This window comes from Myotis myotis, unplaced genomic scaffold, assembly GCF_014108235.1.
Source record: "Myotis myotis isolate mMyoMyo1 unplaced genomic scaffold, mMyoMyo1.p scaffold_m19_p_18, whole genome shotgun sequence".
In the NCBI taxonomy this organism is placed as follows: domain Eukaryota; kingdom Metazoa; phylum Chordata; class Mammalia; order Chiroptera; family Vespertilionidae; genus Myotis; species Myotis myotis.
Window position 1 is genome coordinate 35756042 of NW_023416322.1, and position 26389 is coordinate 35782430.

The 26389-nt window shown below is 47.7% G+C and overlaps 1 protein-coding gene across 4 annotated transcripts in view; it reads right to left on the reverse strand.

Annotated features, from left to right (window-relative positions):
• MAGI3 (membrane associated guanylate kinase, WW and PDZ domain containing 3) overlaps window positions 1-23879 on the reverse strand; it is a 141130-nt gene extending 117251 nt beyond the window's left edge. For 3 of the 4 annotated variants that reach the window (XM_036342679.1, XM_036342678.1, XM_036342682.1), the window contains exon 1: window positions 23045-23878. In XM_036342679.1, the coding sequence (XP_036198572.1) occupies window positions 23045-23360 (316 nt within the window). In that variant the 5' untranslated portion in view covers window positions 23361-23878. Of the gene's footprint in view, window positions 1-23044 lie in introns of all 4 variants that reach the window. The other variant, XM_036342680.1, reaches the window with a different exon arrangement.
• Window positions 23880-26389: the final 2510 nt, after the last annotated feature.

The following is a 26389-nucleotide window of genomic DNA, read 5'->3' on the forward strand; positions in this document are numbered from 1 at the left end:
ACTGGGCACCCCTACTGGGCCAGTTAACAACCTTGCATGTATCACTACCATTTACCAGCCTGGCAGAGATGGCAGCTTAGCAAATGATCCAAAATAATGGGTAACTTTTAGAACCTCTTTTTGGCTAAAAGGATTTCTTTTTGGCTAAAAGCTCTGACAGCTGTCTAAAAAAAATACAAGAAAACTCTGAAGATGTTGAGACCATCTAGTACAATGGTTCTCAACCTTCCTAATGCCGGGACCCTTTAATACAGTTCCTCATGTTGTGGTGACCCCCCAATTTCATGGTTACAGATTGAACATAATTAAAGCATAGTGATTAATCACAAAACAATATGTAATTATATATGTGTTTTCCGATGGTCTTAGGCGACTCCTGTGAAAGGGTTGTTCGACCCCAAAGGGGCCGCGACCCACAGGTTGAGAACCGCTGCTCTAGTATAATGGAAAAGTATTATTAGCTCCAGCACCAGAGAGATAGAATGTAACAGTTATCAAGATTCGCCAAAATGTTCACAGTTTCTTATTAAGTAATCTTGTCTAGGACTGTCATAGCCAAAATAATTTAAAATAGCGAAAGAAAAAGGGAAATAATTATTATGATTGCCTCTGGGTGGTAAATGGTGAGTAATTTTTTGTCCTGATTCTCTATACTCTGTGGAACTTTTGGATACAGACTTGCAGCAAACTTCGGACTCATAACCAAAATCCAGGCTCTAGACCTCTTTGTAATAGAAGGAGAGGTTTGTCCAACCCCACAAAAGGCGTGTCACTCGGGGAAAAATGAAGCCGACTTACATTTCAGTCCAGCTTACAAAGAATCTCCGAAGACAGGGCACTCCCTCAATTAATTTATTTTGGACAACAAACACTGTTCCAGGAAGCAATCTGGTGAGAAGACAGATGGGGGGAGGTAACCCTCAGGCGTGAAGAATGTGACCACCAAGGAGTGGGTGGGTGAGGAACCCCAGGTACCTCCTCCCTTGTACTCTCCAGAGTCGGTTCAATTAGGCAGAATAAGTTGAAAGGGGTGACTGCAGGAAAAGTTCTTACAACTTTGCTTAAAATTCTGTTCTTTTGCGTCATAAAGGAGGTGAAGGGGAAAATATCCCTGAGTGCGTTCAGCCGTGGCAATTCGTCACATCAGTTTGGTATAACTTAGTTCGGTAGGTTAATGAGATAGCTTTCCTGACACCCATGTATGGGAAACGCCAAGCGGTGGGGTGTGCCAATCAAGGAGAAGGGGGTGGGACTGGACAGGCAGGGGACAGTGTCCAGACACAGGAAAATAACAGCAAGAAGTGAAGATGAGGATGGGATGGGGGGGTAAGAGGGAGGAGTTACCAAGTGCTAATTCCCCTTTCTAGTCTTACCTATGCCTAGGCCTCAGCCAGATGCCTCCCTAATGCCGCCGCCGACGTCCTTTAAGTCTCCTACCAAACTGGTACTGAGTATGACCGAACTAGCCAAGCTTCCTGTGCTAAGTGGGAAAATTTCAGGAATATTTCACAAGGATAAATCAAAGGTGTTAAAGAAAAAACTCCCATATGATAATCTTATACTTTATAAAACCATGTGCATATTCGGTGTATGGGGAACCACGCCACCTCTCTCCCTTACCGAACTTTGTTCCCAAAGGTGAAGTTCAAAGAGAAAGAAAAAAAAAAGGACACACGACCTGCTTAATGCAGCTGCGTAAAGTCATTTTGTGTTTGTGTTGTGTCTGTAAAAAGGGGAGGTTTTAAAAAGTCAACTCCTGGGCGAAACATATTCCAAACAAATTCAAATGGTCCTTAATCTGGGCTGCTTCTCCTTCTGTGTTTTTTTTAATTCTCACTGACAAGGAACTACATTCCACTCGTTTCTCTTATTCCTTGTCAAACCTCGGAGAGTAAACTGCGTTCCCCTTGAACCTTTCCACCAAGGTGAAGGCCTTCAGTCGAAAGTATAGACGTGCCCTCCAGTCTAGACAGTGTTTTATTGATTAATGTAAATTTGAGCATTTTTCTCAGCATTGGTAATAGAACAATTCCATCACCACGATGGAGTCTGAATTACTGGACTAAGAGCTATAATATTACTAATGTATAATGGCAAAGTCCGGAACTACTTAAGTACCCTGGGGTTGCCAAGCATAGAAATACAAATGATAATCGAGTAATACTAGAAAAACTCCTGAAGGAAATAAGTTTAGCACTGGATCTGAAGAAGCCTGGAAAATACTTTGGTTTGGCTAAAATAGAGGATCCACACTGGGTACTCGTGAGAAATTAGTCTGCAAATTGTTGAGAGTTTGGAGGATAGTAAATGTTAGAACGGAGGAAAATCATAGCCAAGGAAAGAACACACACTCTCTTGGTTCATTTCCTTAAAACCCTAATGATCAGAAGTCAATAAATCGTGAAAACGTTTATTGTTGGAGAAAACATAAAAATGACATTAACATAAGACAGTGTCGCTTTTTAAAAGACAAACATGTCTCAGCTTTTTGGACCCCCTTAAATCATTCACTTCCAAGTCTGCCGCGGACTCACCTGTTAACCTGGCTGGTTAACTCCACCAGGTAGAAACGAAAAAGACATAGTTTCACTCCTTAGAAAATAAGGTCCTCACACGAAGCAAAGGAAAAATCTCCAGCCCAAGTCCGTGTGCATTTAATTTTTCCCTGATGCTGAGGTGGTTCTGTGGTGTGTGTTTTTATCTCGATTGAATAAGCTCCTCTATCTTTTTGAACTTCAGCTTTTATTACATATTTTTAAAACAAACATACAGCGAAAGATGGAGAGAGATTTCAGAAAACTGGAACAAAAGTCAAAGGCTAAATTCCTTGAAAGAAAGGAAATGAATCATTCCCTTTTGTACTGCGGCCTGGCGCAGGCTCAGTGCATAGTAGGCATGCAAGGAACATTGGCTAATTAATTGCACAGGCCTTGCCAACAAGAGGATTAACGCTTGGACAAATCCCAAGCTACATTCCTGGACCAAACATCTGAAAATGTCCTCAATTCTACACCATCAGACTGTGAGTTCCAACAAGTCCTAAGTGCTGAGCTAACTTTGTAATCCAATCCAATGCAACAGTAGTTCTGCAGCCTTTGCATTTTGCCTCCAAAATGTGAGTCCAAAAGATTTTTAGCACATAAACCAGTTGGCAGCAAAACTTGTGCAGTTTCCAAAATTCACTTTGATTCTTATTTACATTAAAAAAAAAAAAAAAAGGATCAAGTTAGAGTCCCAGACAAATGATCACCTGTATGCTAATCCCTGGTCCACCAATAATTGGCCACATGACCTTGAGCCTGCCACTTTTCTCCCAGCCTCACTGTTCTCATCTGTAAAAGGAGGAAAAATGGGCATGTGAAAGCCTTCCTTGGGGAAGTGTATTCAATTTACTTTGAAATGCTTAAAAAAGTAGCAAAGGCCCTAACCGGTTTGGCTCAGTGGCTAGAGCGTCAGCCTGCGGACTCAAGGGTCCCAGGTTCGATTCCAGTAAAGGGCATGTACCTTGGTTGCGGGCACATCCCCAGTAGGGAGTGTGCAGGAGGCAGCTGATCGATGTCTCTCTCTCTCTCATCGATGTTTCTAACTCTCTATCCCTCTCCCTTCCTCTCTGTAAAAAATCAATAAAATATATATATATATTTTTTAAAAAGTAGGAAAGACTAATGGGTGGGTAGAGAGGGAGTACTATGTAATCAAGCAAGAAGACTAAAAAGTTGAGAAAATGATCTAGGTGCTAAATATGCCTCCTCCACAGAAAGAAAGCCTGAGCAGCCCTCCCAGGCTGCCATCTTTTCTATCCCTGGAAATGGTACCACTCACCAAGTTGCTCAAAGCAAAAAACTAGAAGTTACCCTGAATTCCTCTTCTTCCCTCATCTGCAATCTATCAGCACGTCTGCTAGATCCTCTTTCAAAACACATCTCAAATCCGTCCACTTCACTTCGCTGCCACGACTCTGTACCTGCCCGATCCATCATCTTTCGCCTAAACTAAAAGGTCTCCCTCTCCCCCCACCCCAATCCCCTGCTTCCAAATCACAATGGCTTTGTGAAATGGATACCAGACAATCAGCCTCCAAGCTTGCAATTCCCAGGGGCACTAAGAACAAAGAAAACCCAGGCCCCCTGACCCAGGCTTACAGACCCCCCCTGGCCCTGTCTGCTTTGATCTCATCCCTGTCCCTCTGTACGGGTTCACTAGGTGCCAGCCACACTGGCCTTTCCAGTCCTGTAACACACCCACTTCTTAGGTGAGGCCTTTGAACTTGCGCTTCCCTTCGGCTGGGATGTTGAAAGCTCTGGGCTAGCCCAGCCGGCGTGGCTCAGTGGTTGAGCATTGACCTGTGAACCAGGAGGTCACGGTTGAATTCCTGGTCAGGACACATGCCGGGGTTGTGGGTTCTATCCCCCGTAGGGGGCGTGCAGGAGGCAGCCGGTCAATGATTCTCTCTGATCATTGAAGTATCTGTCTCTCTCTCCCTCTCCCTTCCTCTCTGATATCAGCAAGAATATATTTTTAAAAACAACTTCTGGGAGAGAAAGGGGCTTTGCCAAGTGGTTTGGGAGGACCGCACTCCAGGCATTTCAGTAAACTTAGGAACAGCTCAGTGAGGCTGTAGCACTACTTAAAGACGGGGCTCCGCATAGGCACCAAAGAAATTCTGACCGTATCCACTCGTCTAGCCAGGCCCCAGAAATTAGAAAATGACCACAGGAGAGCTGTGAGCTTTTAGTAACATCTGTTCAGATGCTTCTTCAATCACCACCAGTACCAGCGATGGAGAAAAACAGTACCTCAGAAGGTGAAAAGTTTGCAAACTCGGGTAATGAGAAAAACTACACACATTTCCACTCAGTATGTTTGTAATGGTATTTCTATATTGTTCTTCATCATAAGAGGTTACTGAATGCCGAAACCGGTTTGGCTCAGTGGATAGAGCGTCGGCCTGCGGACTGAAAGGTCCCAGGTTCGATTCCGGTCAAGGGCATGTACCTGGGTTGCGGGCACATCCCCAGTGGGAGATGTGCAGGAGGCAGCTGATCGATGTTTCTCTCCCATCGATGTTTCTAACTCTCTATCTCTCTCCCTTCCTCTCTGTAAAAAATCAATAAAATATATTTAAAAAAAAAAAAAAGAGGTTACTGAATACATTAAAAATGCTGGTTAAATTCTCATGTGCATTATAACGCTTGGACAGTGGATTCGTATGCTACATACAATTAGACCGTTTTTATTCTTTCATTCAGTAAGAAAGTACCCTAAGAGATTACCTATTGGCCCTCCAAAGGCCCATTTCCCACCGCTCTTCTTCTCAATGACTTTTAAAAGAGAGGGTGTGGTTCACTACATGTAGTCCAACACGAACCTCTGGAACAAGGTATCAAATAAACAGTAAAGTATTATCCATCTAGGGACCAAGCTTCTGGAATATTTCCAAGTCCAGAAACAGAACCAAAAAATCACAGACACACGCATGTGCCAGGGGTAAAGAGCCGCTCCCAGGTGTCTAAGGAAGGACACACATAACAAACCGAAGGACCCACCCTAGGTGTTCAGGGACCCCCGGCCCCAGACACCCCACGTGGCGAGGTCCAGCAGCCGCCCTGGCCGGCGGGGGACCGCACAGGCCGGGTTTTCCTTGGGAAAGCGGAGACGCGTGGGAGAGGCGATGGGCACAGAGAGAAAACAAAGCTGGAGAGATGGGCAGAGAGCGAGCAGCGGATCAAAGGCAGGGAGGAGGCCAAGGCTGGGAGCCGCCGACACAGACGGTGCACATCTGCGGTCGGCACCTCCGCGGCTCCTATGGGCACAGGCAGGAGCCACAGGAGCAAAGAGAGAGCTGCCAGCGCCCCCCCCCCCCCCACCGGGGTTCTGGCCCTGAAGCGGGGGCACTTACACAGTAACAAGCCGCTCTGCGGACCAGCAGCTCCCATCCATCCTCTGGGCAATGTTTACAGATGAAAAATGCCTCAGGCTAAGAGATATGTATATTTATGTAAATAAAAAGACAAATATGTACTCATGATAATCATCCCTTATAGAGATTTCAATCTTATTCTAACGTGGCATGTATTGGGGGAGGGGGGAGGACCCTGAACTGCAAGCTGCAGCTGTCCCCTCTGGAAATTCTCTATCTCACTTCTTTCTCCCTAATGTACCTCCACGTGGAGCCCAGAAAACCTGAACCCAAACTTTTAACATACGGCCTCCTCCATCGACATGGTAAGCAAAATAAAATTCCAGAGTGATGCTAAGGTAGATAACACAGAGGAACTCGCAGTTTCACATAACGCCAGGAGCGGGGAGTAAAACGGGGCTGGAGCTGGAGGAAGACTCCAGAATGACTCTGGGCCTGGGGAGGACGTGCAGCCCCTCCCCGGGGCTCTGCTGTCTCCCCGCTCAGCCTGACAACACGCGTCAGTTTTCCTGCTTACTCACAGTTCCTTCTCCCATGACGGTAGTTTGTGCGCGGTCAGCCTGGCCTCTGCAACCTTGCCTCTTGCTCCCCACCCCCACAATCGGTGGTGCGTTTGGTAAATGCTACCAATTCCCGCCACAGCCGTGAGGACAGAGAAAACGGCGCTGGGGAGACAAGTGCAGGAGCAGGCCACTGTACCGTATTCCTACCACACAGGGAAACATACATGCAAAGACACCCAAGAGCACGGGTAGCCGTAAAATACATTGAAATTAGGAAATGACGTAAAGGCAAACTCGCAGAAACAGTAGAATGGTGACTGATTGTCAGGGGCTGGGGGTGGGGCAAGTGAGGGGGGGGGTTAGTAAAAGGGTACAGACTTTCAGTTATAAGATGAATAAGGCCGGGGCTCTAACTGCAGAACATGGGTCTATAGCTGATGAGAACTAGTCATGTGCACCGAACAATGCTCCAAGTCAACACATAGGACGCTGGCCCCATGAGGTTATAAAGGAGCTGAATTTCCTGCAAGAAATGGAAGGAGAGGTGGTTCAGAGGCATTTTAATGCCTGTTAATCTACTTTGTCAGTAGATTCCTTCTCACAACACCTCAATTTTGAGGGCAGACAGCAGAGGAAACCAACAGAACAAAAAGGCAACCTACTGACTAGAAAAAGACGACCTGCAAATCATACATCCGATAAAGGGTTCATATCCAAAACATATACAGAACTCGTACGTCTCAACAAAAACAACCAAAAAAATGGGCAGAGGATCTGAATAGACATTTTTCCTAAAGGACACACAGATGTCCAACAGGCACATGAGAAGATGTTCAACAGCACTAATTATTCGGGGAATGCAAATCAAAACCACAGTGAGATATCACCTCACATCTGTTAGAATGGCTGTTATCAAAAAGACAAGAATAAGTGCTGGCAAGGATGCAGAGAAAGTGCAACCCTCCTTGTACACCATTGGTGGGAATGTAAATTAGTACAGCCACTATGGGAAACAGTAGGACTCAAAAATTAGGAGTAGCCCTAGCCGGTTTGGCTCAGTGGATACAGTGTCGGCCTGCAGACTGAAGGGTCCCGGGTTTGATTCCGGTCAAGGACACATGCCCGGGTTGAGGCTCGATCCTCAGTAGGGGACGTGCAGAAGGCAGCTGATCAATGATTCTCTCTCATCATTGATGTTTCTATCTCTCTCTTCCTCTCCCTTCCTCTCTGAAATCAATACAAATATTTTTTTTAAAAATTAAGAATAGAACTACTATATGATCCGGGTTCCACTTCTGGGTATGTATCTGAAGAACAAGAAAATACTAATTCAAATAGACATATACACTGAGTGGCCAGATTATTATGACCACCCCATCAGTACTTCATTGACACTTCCAAAAATACTGAATACTGAAAACTTCCTAAGCAAATACTCTCCAGGTTTTATTATTATTATTATTAGCATAACTAATTCACTTCATTGTACTGATGGGGTGGTGGTCATAATAATCTGGCCACTCAGTGTCCATCCCTATGCTCACTGTAGCATTGTTTATAACAGCTAAAATATGGAAACAATCTAAGTGTCCAACGACAGAAAATTGGATAAAGAAGATGCAGTACATGTGTAAATGGAGCACGACTCACCCATAAAAAGGCGAAATCCTGCCACTTGGGACAACACGGATGAACCTTGAGAGAATTAATGCTAAATGAAATAAGCCAGACAGAAAAAGGCAAATACTTCAGGACTTCTTTCACTCCTGTGGAATACTTAAAAAAATGAACCACCACCAAAATACTCAGAGAGACGAGTAGCAAATTGGTGGTCACCAGAGGGGATGGGGGTGAAAGGGAGGGCGAAATGGGTACACGGGGCCAACTGGCTGGGGACAGATGGAAACTGGACTTTTGGTGGTGAGCACGATATAGTATATTCAGATGCTGAATGGTAATGTTGCAAACCCAAAACTTACATGATGTTGCAAACCAATGTTGGATGGAAATTTTGAGTGCACACATTATACCCCAGCTGGTCAGCCAGTGAGTGGCCTGTGTCAGCACAGAGGAGCCTGCCCTCCCCCACACCCCCAGGGCCACACATTCAGAGGGCGCTACAGCCCTCAGATCTCATGGGATGGTCGTCAGAGAACACTGCTGTGAATTCCCTGTTGGGAACCTAAGACCCTGTACAAGGCCACAGGCGCGACCCTAACAAGCATGAAATGCCCCTTTAGCAAAAGCTTTCTCTGGCGTGGAGCCAGCCTGTCCCTGAACTCTGGAAATATCTCAGGTTGTAAGGATGTCAAGCATAGGGGAAGTTTTACTTCTTCCGTCAGTTCAATGCCAGCGACAGTCCTTTTGTGTCAGATAAGGTCAACGGAACCAAAAACCCAGCTCTACACCCTCTCCATGCTGAACAGCCTCTTTTATATGCGTACCCTCGAGTTCCTTAATCTGACCACTGCTCCAACACACAATAGCCAAAACCACATTGCCATGACAATGCCCTGCTGCTCCTTTATTTAATTATCATTTTTTAAATGTCTGTGTTGGACAACTAACTCGCCAAATTCCCGAAAACTGAACAATCTCAGGAAAGGGTACAGCCAACCCCAGCACATCACGGCAAAACCTCTCATCTCGAGCTCCGACTCCTAATTGGAAATTCCTTCCATTCTGTCTTCGTTCAAATCCCCAGGAAAGAGTCTGACGGGCTCCATTCATCTTTTTAAGCCCCAGAAATCGCAGGTTGCTGACCAGCCTACGAAGTGGTTGCTTCAGTGGCGATGCCTGCAGGTTGCAGGGGAGCCTGAGATCAAGTGACATAAAACATAGATGTCTCAGCAGCAGAGACAGCAGGTCGGACAGACACAAGCCAACCTCGTACAAAAGGTCACTACAGGTGTTAACAGTCCGTCGGCCATGATCATGCCAACGACAGGTCCCTTCAAAAGGAGCAGCTCACGGACATCACAGTTGTCAAGAAAGGGCTACCTTGCACTTAAAATCCTGTCTTTAATAAGGTGAGTGTCTGGAAGGTTCAGCTGGCACCCAGCATCCACCTCCTTCTAGCAGGCCTTCCAGAAATGCAGAGGTTGGGAAACTGAAAACTGTATTTGTCCGGACTCCTTTACAGCTAGCATTCAGGCTGCAGACCTGACGCCACGGTTAGGGTGCAGGACACAGTCAGGAAGGCAGGAGGGAAGCGGCGCCCCATCAGCCGGTAGTTTTAGCTGCTTTCAACTTAGCAAAGAAGGTCATGGCCATGCCCTGCCCAGTCTCCAGCACTGAGGGTGTTGAGGACAGTGGCAGCAGTGCCAAATGCAGCATTCCAGCATCGAGCCACCCGTTCACGGGCCTCAAGAAGCTGTCACAGCCGTGGTCAGACGCTACATTCCAAACTCCAACAGCTATGATGGTGACAGCAATGACTATTGTCATCGCTGTGATCACAGCTACAGTGGCATCTTCCCGCCGTGATTTCAGTGACACCCTCCTCCCTGCCACTTCCCTGACCACGGCAGAGGCGGCAGCTCCCGTGGCGAGTGGCTGCAAGGTGTCCTGGAAGTCGTTCTCAGAGGCCTGGCCTGGAGCCCAGCCCTCCAAGCCGCACAAAGGTGCCCTACGCAACTGACTCCCTACATAATATCCCTTTCTCTTCCTGCACGGAACCCTGGCTGATGCTGCAAAGGCTGTTTGTAGCAAGATTTGTTTCATGTCTACAGTTATGTTGTTCCTTCCCAGACATGCACCAGATCACCCTTCCCATCCGTTTTACCCAGTGAATACCATTTCCCCACAGTTGCCTCCTCATCCCCTTTCTTCAGCTGGCCTCTCACAGGTGCACCCCTTCTCCTCTGTGCTGCCAGCTCTCAGTGCCCTGAGACATCGACCTGTCTTGGCCCCTGCAGGGGCACAGCCCTCCTTTTAGTCACATCAACCATCCTCACAGCCAGACAAGCTCAAGGACCCTGAGCCAAAGTGCCCTCGATGGTTCATCTACCAGATCCCTCAGCAGGCCCTAGCCCTACAACTCATCCTCCCTCTTTATCATCTTCCCCCTCTGTCATCCCCCGGTTGGGGGGTACAGAGATTGGGGGGGGGGGGGGCCTAGGACAGCAATGGCGATGTCCACGTGACAGCATCCATTCACGAGGATCCCACGGTGAGCGCCGTGAAGACCATTTCTGATGGAAAGCTTCGTTTGCAAAGCTAATCCAACGAACAAGAACATTCGGCTATTGGGCCGGCTCACCCTTTCCTGTTGTTTACATCTTAACCACACGCTGCAGCATTACGGGGGCTGCAGATGCCCTGAAAGCCTGTGGCACGTGGTGATGCCAACGCCTGTCCCGTGCTCCAGCTCCTGGTCACCCCTCCTCCCTGCCTCTATCCACGCCTGTGTGGTGATGGCCTCACCAACCCAGTCAGTGCGCCCCACGTAATCCCAAAAGAACGCAGATTTCTTAAAGAGACAGGCTTGTTGAACAGATTCCCACCTCCCCCCACCCCCACCCGCTCAACTTCCTACAAAAACAATAAAAGGAACCTGAGTTCTGGTCCCCCCTCCGCCAGCTTCCTGCCGGGAGTCCCGAGCAGCTACCCATCTGTAGACCAGGGGTATTGGACGGATGGCTCTGGTTCCTCCCAGGTGACCGGCTGACTGACTTTGAGCCCAAGTGGAAAACACGACAGCACAAACACTTAAAGGATGAGAGCCGGCGATCCTCCGCACCCGCTCCAGCCGCCTCTTCAAAAGAACCGCCGTCCTGCGCAGCCCTTCAGGCCTGGAACGGGAGCCATCCACTCGAGCACAAGGAGTTCCTCCCTGCCCAGCTTGGCAAAGTTTTGCTTCAGCGACGTGTACTTTGACAAGGGTCTGCACACTTACGAAAACGTCTTAACTCGAACGCATATTCATGCCTCTCCGTTCATCAGAGCGTTTTTACAAGGCTTCCTGCCTCCAGGTAAGTGGGCTGACCGACACCTTCCTGGAGGGAATTGCAGAGCAAGCGGACAGGAAACAGGAGAACAAGGTGCCATCTCCAGCATCAAGGATACAATCTCACAAGGAGGCGTCCCCTAAGAGCGCCGATTCTACCCAAACCGCTGAAAATACTGCCTCGCGAAGGTAGCAAGAATTCATGCTAACGGTGATGCTTGGTAATTCTTGGGAATAACTGATTGACTGTGCAGTTCAGCTGTACAGATGACACTGCACTGCCAGAAACTTCGTTTAGAAAGAGAATCAAGCAACGGAGCTTTTATTTTAGGCACTTGCCCAGTGTGTCACCGGGTTTGACACCCACTCGAACAATTCAGGAGTGTGGGGGTTTTCGCTTTAATAGAGAAAGAGGAAGTCAGACGGATTTGTCAGACATGGTGAAATAATGCTCTCTGGCAAGTGAGGGAGGACTGCTGCAGCTCACGGTCCTCCCTGGGAGTCTGTGTGACCTGCGTTGTGTCATCTTTCCAAGCACGCCTCCGTTCTGTCATGCGTAAAAGGGAGGCGATAAGGCCCAGAGCATGGCGAGTAACAATCTACCCATTTCTTTACAGGCAACACATGTGCGCCAACACGCAGGTCCTTATAAACCAAACAAGGTGGGTGGATGACACCCTGGTGTATGGCTGTTGCTTTGGTGGCAGCCAGTATTACCATGACAAGTCCCCAAGTCGGAATAGTCCGATGAGACTGAGAGCAAGGCTGTCAACTGACAGTTGCCACCAAAGGGAGTTGCAGGTGTCATTTCACTCATCAACAGCACGATGTGAGAGAGAGCTTTAGTTAGCAAATCTAATCCTATTCAAAGGGAATTCAATTTTTTCATTAGCATGTACATCCCAACAAAAATCAAACCCCGAAATCAGTGAATAGTATCCTTAGCTAAAATGAATAATGTTTTGACACAGTGTTCTGTCGAAAGACAGTGAGGTGGGTAAAAACACAGTTCTGTGAGCAGAGGTAAGGACGTTAGTATTATTGTAACAGATTTCAGGGCTTAATTAGGCAATCTATGGAATTAATGTTGGAGAAGTCGGATCCTAGCAGGCTACTGCAGTAGACACGGTGATTTTCCACAGATGGTCTAAAGAAATCCCAAGGGAACATAACCCAGTGTAAACATACACAGGCCCTCCTATGATTCTTATTGATGCCTCACACCCAGTTCCATGGATGCTCATTTTTATGTGCAACACGTGCATTTACCAATAACCTACCAGCATTTCACACTCTCTGAAGGCCCAACTACAGGCACAACTGCAAAGCTGCTACTGTGCACGCCATTCCCAAACGGAAGGCTGACATGACAGTTGTTTTTATGGCACCAAAGCTGAAGACATTAAGTAGGATATAAAAGTCTATATATATAAAAGCCAAGCAACCGGAACGACAGAACAACCAGAACAACCAGTTCGCTATGACACGCATTGCAGTGGCCAACCGGCCTGATCAGGGGATCCCTCCTCTGGGCCTCCCTCAACCTACTGCAGCCCCTCCCCCTGGCCAGCCCCACCCCGATCAGGGGCGGGTCTGGCCAGCCAACCTCCCGCGTCCCCTACCCCCCACCGGCCCAGCCCCAATTGGCCCCCATCGGGGCAGGTGGCCAGCCCCACCCATGCACAAATTCATGCACTGAGCCTCTAGTAGTGTGGTAAGATATTCAGGGTACCCACCCCTCCCTTTCAGCCCTCCACCTCCACTCCGAGTACCTCTGTGCCCCCATGCAGGGCAGGCAGGAAAAAAACTTCACAAAGGTGGTCAGACGTTACCCTGCAATGCTTGCCAGACAACTGTTCTGATGATTACACAGATACCACATTACACACTTAAGCAGTGTTTCAACGTTAAGAGCCAGTGAAGTACTTCCTTTATGTGTAACTTGTATGAGATCATGGGTAAAAAGCTATCATTAGGGAACCAACCCTTAGAAATAATACAATAATAATGCAGTCTCCAGTTACGTTTTTAAAAGGCCATTGTTTTAAAAGCAAAACAGCTTGGAAAGCAATGACTTGAGAATTTCACTTTCAAAATGGTACAACTCAGGGGTGGGCAAAAGTAGGTTTACAGTTGTTCATATAGAAAAAGACATGGAGGTTATGGTTATTGCAATAGCTTCATTAACTCAAAAGAGTGTCACAATGCAACTGCAAATCTACTTTTGCCCACCCTTGTATTACGTTTAAAAAAACTGCGCTAACTGCCCTAGCTGGTTTGGCTCACTGGATAGAGCGTTGGCCTGCGGACTCAAGGGGCCCAGGTTCGATTCCAGTCAAGGGCATGTACCTTGGTTGCAGGCACATCCCCAGTAGTGGGTGTGCAAGGAGGCAGCTGATCGATGCTTCTCACTCATTGATGTTTCTAACTCTCTATCCCTCTCTTTCCTCTCTGTAAAAATTCAATAAAATATATTTTAAAAACTGCGCTAACTAGACTAATAATCATTTTCTCAATGCCAAAGATAATGAAATGGTCCTCCCAAGTAGCCTATCTACCTAAGAACAAGCAGCATTGATTTAGAGAATCATATTTGACATAAAAAATTCAAAGAAAAACTACAAGCAGGCCTTTTAAATTGTGCACGTTAAGGTATCATTAACATCTCAATTTCTTTTTAAGAAACAGCATTTAGATAAGAGCCATTTTTTAGAGTTAAAGTTTTCAAAAATGATAACATTGCTCTAGCTCAGCAGTTCTCAACCTGCGGGTCGCGGCCCCTTTGGCGATCGAACGACCCTTTCACAGGGGTCACCTGAGACCATCCTGCATATCAGATATTTACATTCCGATTCATAACAGTAGCAACATTACAATTATGAAGTAGCAACGAAAATAATTTTATGGTTGGGTCACAACATGAAGAACTGTATTTAAAGGGCCAGAAGGTTGAGAACCACTGCTCTAGCTGGTTTGGCTCCGTGCATAGAGGGTAGGCCAGTAGACTGAAGGGCCCCAGGTTTGATTACGATGAGGGGCCTGTACCTCGGTTGCAGGCTTAATCCCTGGCCCTGGTCAGGGCAGGTGTGTGAGGCAGCCAAATGATGTGTCTCTCTCACATCGATGCTTCTCTCTCTGTGTCTCTCCCCCTCCCTTCACTCTCTTTTTAAAAAATCAATGGGAAAATATCCTCGGATGAGGATTTAACAACAACTGTAAAAACAAAAAAGATAATATTTTAGGAAAATCGGTGTCTCGGTTTTGGTCTATGGCCAATAACTGTTTTTTTAAAAAATGATAGTTTTATGGAAACTATGTACTGCTGTTGGTTTCAAAATAAGAGAGATTAAATGTTTTACAAGAGGCCAATTCCTCCAGCACTGTCTCCCAGCATCCCATCTTTTAAGGGCCTACCCCTCCCTTCTCTCCTGGGGTCCTGGTCCGGTTATTCATCATTGTGCTTTTCATGCCAGCTGCAGGCGTGGACATGGGACCAGGCCTGGCCCATCATGAAGCCCCACTGCCCTCTCTCCACAATTGGTCCCAGCGATGGGCACTGGGCCAATGCAAGTCCCTGCATGAGGTTTGTCACTGGATTCCAGACAAAAAAGATAAGAACTCTGACTTGGATTCAAAGTCACCTTCCCCGCTACACCGAGAACAAACCGAGAAAAGAAGCCAGCCCAGAGGCAAAGGGAGTCAGGTGAGCGGAGGATGCGCAGTGAGCTGCTCACGCCCTGTGCCTGCGTTTTCAGGTATGTAAGCCAATGAACGCCTTCTCCGCCTACATTACTCTCTCTAGAGTTTCTGCCACTTGCTACAGGATCCTCCCAAGTTCATAAACTGGATTGTGAGTTAGGAACTGTTTGCCCTTCCTGCTGCGATGTAAGCTACATATCACAGGGTGCCTGCTGTAAACAGGATAGCCACGTCCAAAGAGTAATAGATCGTCTGGACTCCTCCATTAAAGTGGCTTTTTAAAGTCATTTTATTAGAGGGGAAAAGCCAATTTCGCTTCATTCTATTTGATTAGGTTCAAAACAAAGCCTTTGTGCATAAAGACTTCTTCTTGCCTTCCTTTTGGAGTATTTCCCCTTAGCAAGCCTATTTCTCTTAAATGTCCTTATGTAGAGTAAAGTCCCGTATTTCCCAGTCACATGCAATTCCCATCAGGTCAATGAGATACAGGTTAGCCTCGCACAAGCTTCCTCAAGCAAGAAAAATAGTTCTGTGTTTAAAATTCTCTGCCAAAAAAATTTTTAAAAAAATAGCACAGAGCCTAAGAGGCCTGCGAGTTTTAATGCGTAGATCAGTCACTGTTCATACTGTAAGCCCAAGACGAGAAGGGAAGTCTCTACACGGAATAGATCGTAATTCAGCCCTGGCCAGGTAGCTCAACTGGTTACTAACCATTAGAGCATTGTCCTGATATGCCCAGATTGTGGGCTCAAACACACCCCCATCCCGGCCAGGAAATATATAAGAATCAACCAATGAATAAAATATATAAGTAAATGGAACAACAAATCAATGTCTCTCTCTCTTCCTCCCTCTCCCTCCTTTGCTGTCTGTCTAAAATCAATTTAAAATTTTTTTAAAGAATGTATAGTAATTACTAAATCTGAAGCAAAATTTCTTTACATTTCCCATTCTATAATAGGTTTAGAAGCCCTAATCTCCATATAAATTATAGCAGAAAAGTTGGACCCTCTATATTTCTTATTGAGGCTTTAATACAGTATCTCTAGTGTAAAGTGTGAATGAAATGAAGTATCTTATGATCTATGCCCACAGTCTGTTTTTTTTTCCAGGTATTTCGATATGTCACAAGTCAAATTATGGTCCCCAAAATGTAGTCCGTGCCCCCTGGCCATGTTGGTATAACTGACCTGGGGGTGGGGGGTGTCCCCTGGGAACCACTGTAACAGCTGCCTAAGAATAAAATGGCTGGGATTAGGGGAGTGGAGATATATGCACTACCCTTTGCACTGCAAGTCAGTCAACTGTGACTATAACAAGTCAGTCAACTGTGACTATAACAAAAGAGAAGGCAGGGTCCATGTGGAAACACATTTTCGGCTCCCTTTTTACTAGACCAGCAAATGGTGTTTTCCCATAAAACTGGCTAGGTTTCCGAAGCAACCCAAGAAAGCCTGTTAACCTTAAGGTACAGTGCTAATGCTAGTATTTCATCTACATTATGGGTTAAATTAAAATACAGAAAACATTACAAGTTGAATACGGTTGAAGGTAGAAACTGCATTAAGCACCTTACCAATATTATTTACAGAAGAAAAAACATTTCCAGCTCCAGCTTTTTTTAAAAAAAAAAAAAAAAGCCAATAGGAGACACTTATAGAACTACTTACACATGTAAATTATTAATATGGTCGATTAATATGGCTTTCCCTCTACTTTCCAATTATTCCATAAAGTGGATTTTGTGCTTTTATACAAAATAAAATTACATGCACACACAAAACTGCTGAGATGAGCCAGACTGTAAACCCTTCCATATTACAGGTTCTTTGCCCGCGTTTTTCTCTCCTTCACTTCTTACTTACCACTGAGCTGATCTTAATTCCATTCAACCAAAATGTATCCATCTTTCAAAGCCAGGCTGAGTTCAAAATTATTCACCATTTCCTCCCCAACCAGCCAAGTCAGAAAACAAGGGCAGGTGGCAAGGACCACAGTAAAACAAAAAAGTAACTTCCACAAATGTACTACGCATGCCCCGATGAGAATCATTTCTTAGAATTAACAGATGGCTTTAAAACAAACAAACAAACAAACAACAGATCTCTTTAAAGTAAGCAAACGATTTCATCTGGTTTTCAACAAAAATGGTACAATATAAATCCAATGTATAAAATACAGGTGATATCATTAAAAACATTGTAAATAAAACACAGTATATCTTAAGGGCTTTTCAAAAGGTAATTTCGTTTATATTTGACCGCCCTCTTTTTGTAAGGACTTGAGAACACCAAATCCTAAGATGCAACTACACACCATTTTCAGAACAGAATACTAGGCAACAAACTCATTAATGTAGCTTCCACCAAAATTCATGTGAAACTTTTTATTTAACTGATTTCAGAGAGGAAGGGGGAGAGGGAGAGGGAGAGAGGGAAAGGGAGAGAGGGAGAGAGGGAGAGAGAGAGGAAATATTAATGATGAGAGGGAATCATCAATGAGCTGCCTCCTGCATGCCCCCTACTGGGGACCGAGCCCATAACCCAGGCATATGCCCTGATAGGATTCGAACCTTGACCTCCATGGGTCTATGCTCAACCACTGAGCCACAAGGGCCAGGCATATGAAGCTTGGCTGAAGTTTTATTTAAGAACTGGGATAAAGTGCAAAAGACAAAATGGTGCTCCTTTTATCCAGGTACTCCTTACCAATGAATTATTAAGCTCCCACCAAACTGTGAGCTTCTTGAAGACAGAGACTGTTTCTGACTCATCTTTATATTTTATTTTTTTATATCGCCAGTGCTGGCTCACATGGTGCGCGCACCACGAAATGAGGAGGGAATGAATGTGAGCCAGTAACAATATAGCTTTTTACGTCCTCTTTATAAAGCAAAATAAGCATTTTTTTAAAAAACACACACACACACACACACACACACACATTCTGAATAATATTTGTTCAAGGACAAGGAGAGCGATGGATATGCCTCTCTTCCTCCAAGTCCCTCAGCACCAGCCCCCCAGCTCCTGAGGGTCTTCCCCTTGGCAACAGTTGTAAGGGAGGATGTTTCTTCCCTCTACCAGACTGTAGTACTGCAAGGACATTGTCTCCCAGGATGTTAGACGAGAAACAAAAGCGATCAATTAAGCAAAGGAGACACGGTTCTAGTCTTCGATATCAAAACATTTATCTGTTCTCAAACCACTTGGAATTGACTTGGAAACTGGAAGCTTGAAACTGGCAGGTGAGACTGAAATGGTTCATAAGCATGGAATTCTACGACACACTCCCCAGACACTGAGGGCCCACAAACCCTACAAAGCCTGAGGGTGAGAGAGGAAAGCCATGCGCTGAAGCCATTCACCTGAGATGATGCACTGACTTCCTAAGTCAGGTACCTGAACAAATGCAGGAGATTTGATTTACCGTCAGTTTATATAAATTAGAGGCCAGGGGGAGGGGGAGGAAGTCACTGAAATTTGTCTACTGTAATAAGAGGGGTGGGATTTTGTTGTTTTGTTCTTTTTTTGTTTGTTTTTGGTTAATTCTCACCCGAGGATATTTTTTCCATTGGTTTTTTTTAGAGAGAGTGGGAGGGAAGGGGAGAGAGAGAGAAACATCGATGTGCGAGAGACACCTAGATTGGTTGCCTCCTGCACACCCCCCAACCAGGGCTGGGATCAAGCCTGCAACCGAGGTATGTGCCCTCGATCAGAATCAAATCGGTGCCGCAACTCTTGAGTCCAAGAGCCAGCGCTCTAACCAATGCACCAAACCAGGCAGGGCAAGAGGCTTCATAAAGGGCATCTCAGGATCTTAGAGGAAAAACAGTTTATAGAGGGTGCCCCCCCCCCCCAAAAAAAAGTACAGGTATACACACGTTTAACAGCTGAAAGCTCAACTTGGAAAATGAAATGTATTTTAACAAACACTGCCTCTATGATTATTCCAAGTGTGTGTATACCTTTGGGGGGGGGGGGGGGGACACCCTATACTTCCCAGGGAACACTGAGTAGTGTGCCAAGAAAATCAGTGTTAGCATTAAACTGAATGAAGTAAAAACGATCTGAAAATGGAAAGGGCCAAATGTTAAGTGTTTGTTCTGCCACTACGGAATAAGCCCAGTATCATGAATTGCATGTGTCCATGAATGGAGCCCAGAACCTGAACCTTGGGTTATTAAGACTAACTTTAACTTTAGAACCCCCCCCCCAAAAAAAAATGCTACCAAATTTTGAGTCAGCAGGAAAGTTTCAAAGTTAAAATTTATCAACGTTTGATGCTATTTTCTCCCCAAGGGCTGCCTCACCCTCTCTCTAGTTTCTTTTCCTTGAAAAAGGGTAAGGAGAAAAGTTTGGATTGCAAATCTAGGAGGCTAGCAATTAACTCTAATTTCTCTCACCCTTCCCGTCTTCAAATATTACAGCCATCTAAACAAAACTCACCACAAGTCCCAAATTACCCGCTCAACAAAAACAACCACGAAAAGACCCAAAAGTTAAGGAAGGGGTAGGAATTGTTTAAAAGCATCCACCGAAGTGAAATCAAAGAACCCAATGGCGGTCACGGGACTATATCATGAAACAATTTCAGAAGTCCAAAGTTCAACTTCCTTTACTGCAGGAAAACACAAAGTTCACGTGAAAACTTTTTTCTTTGCAGAAAAATAAACAACAGGGTTGTAATTATGAAACAGGTGACCAGTTGGTTCAAGAATAGGTGGAACTAAGGATTCTCCTAGAAGCAGGAAAGTACCAGTGCTAGGTAGTTATAATAATGATGATACTAAATAACAATGCAGTAAGAAATGCCCCAACTCTCGCAGGAAAAGCCTCAAATTAGGAACCAGATTTTAAAGAGTTACTTTCAAAGCTCCATTAAAGATTATAACGAAGGAAAGTAAAAAATCAAAACCCCAAATCAAAGCTAGACAGTCACTGCTGGAAAGAACCTTCACTAAGTCATCTGGGTGATGGTGTGGCTTTGGCTGGGTTCCTCTTAATAGATGAAAAGGAGCAAGCTGGAAGAATCAGCGCTCAGCAGCCTACCCCACAGCCCCGCTCACCCCCACGGCCCACTCACCCCCACGGCCCACTCACCCCCACGGCCCACTCACCCCCACGGCCCACTCACCCCCACGGCCCAGCTCACCCCCACGGCCCACTCACCCCCACGGCCCACTCACCCCCACGGCCCAGCTCACCCCCACGGCCCACTCACCCCCACGGCCCAGCTCACCCCCACTAGCCAGCTCACCCCCACTAGCCAGCTCACCCCTACCAGCCAGCTCATCCCCATGGCCCAACTCACTACCATCGGCCCGGCTCCCCCCCACCGCCCAGCTCCCCCCCACCGCCCAGCTCACCCCCACCGCCCAGCTCATCCCTCTACCATGGACTTTGTCAGAAGACAGTATGAGGTCATGCCCCGCTATTACTACATCTTACAGCACGGTTACATTCACTCTGGCATTGTGCTGGTTTCTAAATGACATGTTATGAATATAGTTTAACGGAGAGTTACTAACAGAGACGAGAGACAGAGTGCTCAATACGCTTTTCAATACTTATTAAACTGAAAAATCCATTTCTCTCCCAAACTTGGATGAAAGGAAGAAAAACAAACAATGTGCAGGCCAGATTCCTTCCTCAATACCCTTCCTCTGTACTTTCCTGCTTTTCTCATTTAAACCCAACAGTACAGAATCTTCATCTTCTCTGGAGGTAATATTTACGCGGTTTTTAATCACACTCAAAGTTCTATGAATAACCTCTTCTAATATTTAAAGTCGTGTGCTTCACCTGCAAAAACCTTTCTATTTTATAATAAATGCTTAAGCAAAGCCATTTAAGAAAGCCATTTAACATAATGCTTAACATGAGGCTATTAAGAAATTAAGAATACTATTTTTAAGAGATAAAAAATTTATAATCACAACTTGCCTAGAAACAAGAATATTAATCTTAGATGACACACTGTGATACCCTTTAGGAATTCCTGACCAGGAATCGAACCCACAACCTTGGTGCATCAGAAGGATGCTCTAACCAACTGAGCTACCCGGCCAGGCCAAGAGTAAAATTTTATTGCTCTACAAATTGTCAACTACATTCCGGGGTATAGGATGTTTACTCACCACAAAAAATACTACTAAATACACTCTAAATTTGAATTATTTTCTTAAATTTGGTATAAAGGTTGGGAAAATGTATAATATGCAGACCAGACTAATATTAATTAAAGATACGCTCCCCAGTCTATAAACTTCTTCCTCAACCAATCAACTCTCACAGTATTTTTGAAAATAAGTTATACTCTCACCTATGCCCCAACTAATCAAAGCAAAACACAAAGCAATGCTGGCCATGTTCTCATTAGTCCCTGACTCACAGGGCTTGAACTACATGGCACTTAGACCAGGAAGTGCTGGGTATATAGTATCTGGCACATTCCAGACAGAATCCGACCGGCTATATTATGGCCCCAAAGCCTTTCCTCTATTCTCCACATAATGGCTCCGAAAGTTTGACTTAAGAATTTTTGAATTCACAAAACTATCCAGAAAAATTTGTTTTAAGTCTTCCAAAGTTTTTTAAAAATGAACAGCAATAAAAAGAAAACCTCACACAAACTCATCAGCTTAAAATGAATATGCTGGAATAGACCATATGAAGAAAATCTTAGTTTGAGGTTGCAGGCACATGTGAGTGTGTCTGTATCTGTATATACATACACCCACAATATATGCACATATGTATAATGCACCATGAACCATCAGTTGCGATTAAGCCCAAGGACTATTAAAGAAGTATTTCCCGAGCTGCTAAGAAGGGGGTGGGGTGGAGTGGGGGGGAGGTGGGCACATAAGGAAAACAACATGTTAAATTTTCCTCCAGAATTTTCTAGCATTTTGCGGTAAGGGATGGACTGCCTTTTCTAGCCCAAGTCACAATTAAGCAGCCCATTCTATTTTGATGCATTGTGTATGCAGTCGGGCACATGCAGCAAAAACAGTCTGATTTTTAATAACGTTGTAGTCTTCATTCTCTCTCCTACAAACATCTCAGAAAACAGAACTACATCCTACCGATGCTGACACCGACCAACTCTTGTCAATTACAAATGCGTAAGGACTGTTGCAGACGTTCGGATTTGACTGCTCACCGGCAGAGCCAGGCTTTGAAACTGACCAGAAATGTCATACAACGTAACGTGTTTCGCAGCCGATTTTACTAGCACAAGAGACACCAGAGCGACGGGGGGGGGGGGGGGGGGGGCTTTTCACCCACCCCCTCCAATGAAATTCTGTAAAAATCCAAGACTGACACAGGATTTCACTCAGCGAGGCACCTAGCCAGGTCTTCTTCCTTCGAAACCCAGACTAGGCAACAGCCCGCTGCAGGCACACACCGTGCTCGGTCGCCTGTCATGTGCTGGACCCCATCGGTGCCCACACACCTGAACCACCTGGGCGGGCGGGCGGGCGGGCAGCCCCCGGGCGCTGCTGGGGTGCAGGCGACACCCAAGCGGCTCAGCTCCCCCGGGGACACTGGGTGGTGGTAACCTTGGCGCCAAGTCCCTCCACAGTCCAGACCCGTTTCCCCGCTGGAAAAGGCGTCAGACTGTGCCAAAGGCACTGCTCCGATCCTGGGGACCTCGGCCACAAAGGAGGACAGAAAAGGGCTGGCGTCCTCCCGAGTCCAAAACTCTGCTCCCCACGCAGGCCACCCGGCTTCGGGTCGCAGCCCCGTGGCAGCTCCCGGAGCAGCCCGGCCGGCCGGGCGAGAGCTCAGTTTTCCCGGCGGCAAAATGGGATGCCCGCGGCCGCCCTTCCCTGCGCCAGGGAGTCCCGCACCCCCGGAGGTCTGAGACTCCCAGGGATCGCGTGGTGGGGAGGGGCCGCCGCTCCCAGGACGCCCCCCGCCCCCCACCCCCCGGACCTCCCCTCCACCGAGACAGCAGACAGCCTACCGGGCTTCACGGTCTTGAGACGGATGGGCTCGCGGAAGTGGCGGATGACAGCCAGGGTGTCCCGGTTGGTGAGCCCGCTGACAGGCGTCCCGTTCACCTCCAGCAGCACATCCCCGGGGCCGGGCGCCTTGCCCGAGAGGACGCAGCAGGTGCCCCCGCCGGGCTCGTCGCGGAGCCGCCCCAGGTAGGGGAACTCGCCGCGCTCGGCGCCGCCGCGGACCTCCACGCCCAGGTCGCCCGGGGGCCCGGCCCAGGACACCACGCACTCCTGCACCTTGCTCAGCCAGTGCTTCTTCTTCTTCAGCGTCTTCGACATCCCGACCCCCGCTGCACCATGGGGGAGACCCCGCGCCGGCGGCGGGGGCCCCGGGCGGCCCGCGCAGCCCGGCGAGGGGGGCCTCGCCGCTCCGGCGCCCCGAGGACCACAGCCCGCGGGGGGCCCGGCCGCTCCAAGCCCCGAGACGGCCCCCTCGGACGCCCCTCCCGGCAGCGCTCCTCGGGGCTGGCCGGGCTCTCCCGCGGGCTAGACCGCGGCGAGGAGGAGGGCACGGTCCCCAGGCGGCTCCGGAGGGGTGTCGGGCGGGGTCACAGGCGACCGCCGGCCCCGGGGGTTCTGCGCCCCAGCGGCGGGAAAGGCGGAGGCTGAGGGGCGGGGAGGTCGGCGGGGAAGCGCCGGGGCGGGAACAATCCGTCGGGGACGCGCAGGATCCCCATAGACCGGCGCCCGGATCGAAGGTGGCCGCTGCGGAGCCGGAGCGCGGAGACCGACGCCTGCCCCGGCTGCCAGGAAACTGCCGCTTTCAAACCCGCCGCAAGCTCCTCCGCCGCCCGGTCCCTGCCCCCGCCCTCGCCGCCCGCCTGCCCGCCCCGCCCGCGGCGCCCGGCGCGCTGCCGTCACTGGCCGGGCGCTCGGGACTGCGCCCCAGCGCTCGACACGCGCGCGGAGGATTGGCCCCCGGCGGGCAGGGGGCGGGCCCTCGCCGCGAGTGAGGGCCACCGATTGGGTGGTTGGCGCGAAGGAGGCGGGCACTGGGATGACTGAAGTTTAAAGAGGGTGGAAAAAAGAAGTTTGGAGAGTGAGGGAGGGCGAGAGGGAGGGGTAGGGGAGGGGAACCGGCTCCAGATTGCAGGGCCCAGAGGCCCTCGGGCAGCAGCTGGAGCCCGGGGTAAACTCGGATCGGAAGAGAGATCCCACTCCCCGAGGTGGAGGCGTGGCTGGCGAGCCGGGCGGAGTCGGGGCGGGGCCTGCAGGAGGGACGCTGAGCCCCGAGGCTGCACTTTGGACCTGAGACTCCTGGCTGAGTCCACGGCCAGAGGTGGCTGGGCCTCCAGGGTGGCCTGTTACAGCCGATCCCTTACACTGAGGCAATGTTTCTTGCTAGTTCATTCTTTTAAGGAATGTTATTGAAAGTCCACTGAGGCAGGGAGTCCCTTTGATAAAAGGTAGAGTCGGGGACACACTGCTGTGTGCCCTCGGGCAATTAGACCACCTCTCTGAGCGGCAGCATCCTTAGCCGAAAAATGGAGATAATTCAACCCCTCCAAGTTGTTGGAGAAATAACATGAGGTGCATATAAAATACCTGCATAGCAGTGGTTCTCAACCTTCCTAATGCCACGACCCTTTAACACAGTTCCTCATGTTGTGGTGACCCCCAACCATAAAATTATTTTCGTTGCTACTTCATAACTGTACTTTCGCTACTGTAAACAATATGTAGTTATATATGTGTTTTCGGATGGTCTCAGGCGACCCCTGTGAAAGGGTCGTTGGACCCCCAAAGGGTCGCGCCCCACAGGTTGAGAACCGCTGGCATAGTGCCTGGGAGGGGCATGGATGCCTCTTAACCATTTGGTTGCTGCCTGCTGAGGATAAGGATTACTCTATGGCAGAAAGTGTGCCAGGTACTGGGGTTCAAGGATAAGGAAAACAGAAGCCCTGCTCTCAAGGTCACAGTCTAGGAGAGACTGACAAGTTAGCCACCTGCCTGAGGTGAGCTGGGGTAGAGTGGAGATAGAAGGTGGAGTAAGAACTAGCCTAGTAACTAGCAGACCTGGGTTGGAGTCCTGGCATGCTACTGCCTTGCTGTTTGACCTTGGCCGGATCTCAGCTTCAAGCTTGCACATCTGTAACCGAGGTGGAGGGAGAACTACCATCGAATAAAGGGCATCTTAAGTCCCTTCCACTACTTTCCAGAAACTCTTCTGGAGCTCTCATCTCTTCCCTGGCTCGACTCACACTCATCTCTGGCTTTTAAAAATCCCATCCTCCTCCGCCCCAATGCCATCTCTTCCAGGAAGCCTTCTCTGATTTCTTGTCCTCAGGTGGAAAGTGTCTTCTCTGACCTATGATAGCTTGTTTCACCTTTGCACATGACATGGAGGTACTCTCCTGCCTCCCTTTAGATCAGTGGTTCTCAACCTTGGCTGCACATTAGAATCACCTGGGAATCTTTTTAAAATCCTGATTTCTGGGCCTCATCCTCCTGAAATTCTGTTTCTTTGTTACTAATGTTGTGGCCCCACCCCATAACAAAGAAACAGAATTTCGGGAGGATGAGGCCCAGAAATCAGGATTTTAAAAAGATTCCCAGGTGATTCTAATGTGCAGCCAAGGTTGAGAACTACTGCTTTAGAGGTTGGGGAAAGCCCTGAGGTAATTCCACAGAATCTGCCCCAGTCTTGGGCAGACTGAGCCCAGCTTCCACAGCTGCAGTGATTTTGTTCACACCTTTGTATCAGCCAGGGCCTAGCAGGAAGCAAATGGAACTTGACAAAGATGTGGGGAGGGTAGGAAACCACAAGGGAATGTGGAACCCTGGGGCCACAAGCTCCCAGATCTGCAGAAACAAGGTGAAAGGAACAGTTAGGAAAACTTGGTACAGAGAGGGCAGCCTGACAAACGCCTGTGACCTTTTGTCCAGCAATGGAATCACCCAGGGAGGAAGCTGGGAGATTTATACCTCACTCACCGCCCTCCACCAGGCTCTTGCTGGAACATCCTGATGGCCAAATCCAACCGGAAGCCAAAGGGCAAGACAGCCTTTTGATGCAGTTCACATCAGTCAGACACACACAGAAGAGGAAACTGCATCTGGAGATAAAAAAATAAAAGGGGGGGGGGTGCTTAGCACAGTTACGTGGGCTGCTCAGATTTACCCAGATCTGAGACAAAGCTGGAGTATTTTTTTCTGAACTACTGCCTACACTGACGGATTCTGGAATGAAATCTTGATGATCTCCCCATCATCTATTTTTGCAGCAACTCTGAGAAAACACCTTTTCCTGCCCAGATTGTATCCATTAGGATACTTTTGGCCACAAGGAATAGAATATTCGACTAACA